This window comes from Parasteatoda tepidariorum, chromosome 1 (genome assembly GCF_043381705.1).
Source record: "Parasteatoda tepidariorum isolate YZ-2023 chromosome 1, CAS_Ptep_4.0, whole genome shotgun sequence".
NCBI lineage: Eukaryota > Metazoa > Arthropoda > Arachnida > Araneae > Theridiidae > Parasteatoda > Parasteatoda tepidariorum.
Genome location: NC_092204.1, coordinates 99,084,780 through 99,088,595, shown reverse-complemented (window position 1 = coordinate 99,088,595; position 3,816 = coordinate 99,084,780). Strand labels below are relative to the sequence as shown.

The 3,816-nt window shown below is 37.6% G+C and overlaps 2 protein-coding genes across 2 annotated transcripts; both read left to right on the top strand.

The window, feature by feature from the left end:
• Nucleotides 1-38: 38 nt before the first annotated feature.
• Nucleotides 39-1,037, top strand: LOC122272550 (uncharacterized). The gene has a single exon (XM_043056369.1). It carries the CDS (start codon nt 39-41, stop codon nt 1,035-1,037), a length of 999 nt encoding a protein of 332 aa, XP_042912303.1.
• Nucleotides 1,038-1,202: 165 nt separating this feature from the next.
• LOC122270997 (uncharacterized) lies at nt 1,203-3,551 on the top strand. Its single transcript, XM_071186113.1, has 2 exons — nt 1,203-1,607; nt 1,650-3,551. Exons 1-2 carry the CDS (start codon nt 1,203-1,205, stop codon nt 3,549-3,551), a joined length of 2,307 nt encoding a protein of 768 aa, XP_071042214.1.
• Nucleotides 3,552-3,816: the final 265 nt, after the last annotated feature.

Sequence of the window (3,816 nt, the reverse complement as noted above, 5' to 3'; positions counted from 1 at the left end):
CAGAGCAAAAATCTAGAGAGGAACTGCAAAAAGCCTCAATGGAACATTTCTTAAATACAGTGAAAGTTGAAGGAGATGGCCGTTTTATAGTTAGTCTACCATGGCTTGATGGGCATTTGCCTTTGCCAGATAATTATGATTTGGCGTTAAAGAGACTGCAAATGACGACACGCAAGTTGAAAACCGACAAATTGTATGATGCCTATGAAGAAGTGTTCAAGGACTGGGAGAAGGAGGAAATAATTGAAGAGGTTCCAAAAGAAGACATGGGAATACCTTGTAACTACTTACCTCATCGACCTGTGATAAAGGAGAGCAGCACAACTAAAATCAGGCTCGTGTTCAATGCTTCTTCTAAGAGAAAAGGAGTTCCTAGTTTAAATGATTGTGTAGAAAAGGGGTTAAATTTGATAGAAGTAATTCCCTCAATGATAAATAAATTTCGAAGATATCAATTTGGTGTAACAGATGATATACGTACGGCTTTTTTGCAAATAAGTCTTTATGAAAATGATAGAAATTTCTTGCGATTCTTATGGTATGGAGAAGATGGACAGCTGAAACATTTTCGTCATCGAAGAGTTGTGTTTGGTGTTTCTTGTCGTCCGTTTTTGCTAGGAGCCACTATTCAATACTATTTGAATAATAAACTAGAGGAAGCAATGGGAGGGAATGAAAAATACCCTAAAGAGATTATACAGGAACTAATAAGCAGTTTTTATGTAGATAATTGCCTCACAAGCGTGAAAACTGAATCAGAGCTGAAGCAATTTATAGAAGTTGCTACTAATATTATGGCTGAAAGACAATTCGATTTACGAGGGTGGGAGTCTACTAACCCATCAGAACCTAATTCTAGTGAGACCAATATTCTGGGAATGAAGTGGAATAGACAAAGTGATACTCTGTTAATTAATATTCCTGATATGAGAGACACAAAACATGAAAAAATCACCAAAAGAAGCATTTTAGCTGCCTCACACAGAGTTTTTGATCCTATGGGGATAACTAGCCCGGTGTCGCTCAACACCTCCTAGAAGTATGAAGGCCTCAGCACGGATCAATTTAGTAGTCCGATGTGACGAAGTTAACTGCGCAGTTGATGAAAAATAAGAAAGATGTCATTACGTTCGGGGTATTAAGCTGCGCAGTGGTTGAAAATACGATCTATGTCATTACGTTTGGACTACTAAAGGATATTTATGGTAACCCGTGCAGAGGCCTACTCTTTTCTAGGAGGTGTTGTGTCGCTACGACCAAAATTATGGTTACAAAATTTGTGGAAAGCTAAAATTGGTTGGGACGATGAAGTTGACACAAAAACACGAGAAGATTTTGCAAAGTGGCTAAGTCAGCTTGAATATCTGAAGCACATAGAAATCTCAAGGTGGTTACATTGTGACAAAGGTTACGAACGCATTTCATTACATTTCTTTTGTGATGCCAGTAAATTTGCGTATTCCACTGTAGTTTTCCTGAAAATAGAAGATGAAAGCAATGTTCAAGTTCACCTGATACAGAGTAAAGCAAGAATCGCACCTAGCGGGAAAAAGGAAACAACGATTGCTCGACTTGAACTTCTTGGTGCCACAATTGCAGCTTTGTCCGTCTGAAACTGTTTTACTATTGAAATAGTAAAACAGTTTCAGACGGACAAAGTTCATTTCTGGACAGACTCAACAACTGTATTAGCTTGGCTTAAAAGAGAAGACACATGGGGTGTATTTGTAGAAAATCGAGTTCAAGAAATTAGGAAATTGACTCCAGTAAAAGCATGGAGGCATTTGCCCGGATCTATGAATCCCGCACACTTACCAAGTAGAGGTTGCTCTGCTCAACAACTTGGCAATTCGAAGTGGTGGGAGGGCCCTAGCTGGCTATATCTTTCCCACACGCAATGGCCTGCAGCAGCTGACGAAATTTCCGTTAATGAAGAGGAAGTATATTTGGAAAAAAGAAAACAAGTAGTTATTTCCATGGTAAATATTGAAGTAACGGAAATATGGTGTAATTACTTTTCAACATATAGCAGAAATGTAAGAGTAGTAGCTTGGATCCTACGTTTTGTCCACAACGTTTCACATCAGGATAAGTTGAAGGGAAATTTAATCTGTGAGGAGTTAACAAAGGCAGAAAGTGTGATTTTTAAGTCAATGCAAACAACGCATTTCCAAGATGATAAATTTCTCGCCAAAATACAAGCTTTTCGAGATAAAAGTGATATTCTGAGAGTAAAGACCAAACTTGTACATAGTGATGAGAATGAGAATTTCAGATGTCCAATCCTTTTACCTGCTAACAGTGTTGTGTTAGAATTAATCCGTGAAGAGCATATAAAAGCGATGCATGCAGGTCGTTCCATCTTACTCTCAAGACTCAGAGAGCGATACTGGATTCTTAAAGCTAAAAAGTTAGTAAATAAAGTTATTTCCAAGTGTGTGACTTGTAAGCGTCATCAAGCTAAACCAGTAGAAGTTCCTTTTGCGCCCCTTCCAAGAGAAAGAGTTACTCAGACAAAAGTTTTCCAAGTGTCTGGTGTGGACTATGCCGGTCCTCTGTATCTAAAATCGAATGAAAAAGCTTGGATCGTTTTGTTTACCTGTGCTGTGTACCGAGCAGTTCACTTTGAATTAGTACGGTCTCTCACTACAGATGCTTTCATTCAAGCATTCAGACGATTTATCGCAAGAAGAGGTAGAATATCGGTCATTTACTCGGATAATGGAAAGAACTTTGTAGGAGCAAACAATTATTTAAAGAATTTAGATTGGGACAAGATTGCTGTGTACTCAACCGCTCAGAAAATAATTTGGAAATTTATTCCACCCACAGCAGCATGGTGGGGTGGATGGGGGGAGCGGATAGTTGGAATGCTTAAGACTCTTCTGCGTAGTGTGTTAGGTAAATCTGTCGTGGATTATGAAGAACTAACTACAATTTTATGTGACTGTGAATCGGTTATAAATAGCAGACCATTGACCTACATTCACGATAATCCATCTGAATTAGTACCTTTAACTCCGGCAACATTTATATACGGGGAGGGTAGCAACAGCAACGAAACTCCCGATCTAGATCTTGTGAATCGAATCTCTATGTTGAAACGCGTAAAATTTTTGCAAAAATTACGTGAAGATCTCAAACAAAGATTTAGAAATGAATATCTTGCTCAGCTAGTGCACAAGGGAATAAGAAGGAATGATGTAATAAACATCGGTGATATTGTTTTAATAGGACAAGATAATGCTCGACGCATAGATTGGCCTCTTGGAATTGTCTTGGAGCTTTATCCTGGAAAGGACAGTATTCCTAGAGTAGCCAGATTAAGAACCTCTCAAGGAGAAAGGATCCGACCTTTCCAAAGACTTTATCCTTTAGAGCTATCAGCAAAGAACGATATGGATTTTCTGGAAAAGTCTTCAAAGAAAATTAACTGGGAAGTTGATAATATTCCCAAGTCCGTTGATGTGCCTGATAATTTGGAAGTGAATTCTCTTATCAAAGGCAGATTGGGAAGAATCATAAAAATTCCACAACGTTTAGATTTATGAACTTTTTGTTATTTATATAATGACTGAATATTTTTTTAAATTAGTTTCATATAAAGGAGACCAATATACATGAGTTAGTTTGTATTTTAAAGAAATGCTAAATGCTTGTTCCAAAGTGCTATTTATAATATCACTTTGCAAGGTGGGAGTATGTTTAAGATTTTAAGTCATTAACGTATGTATATTTGACAGTAGCGCCACCTTTAATTTTCTTTAGATTTATGAGTTTTAATATTTCACTTTAGGTTGCGTGGCAACCTGAGAT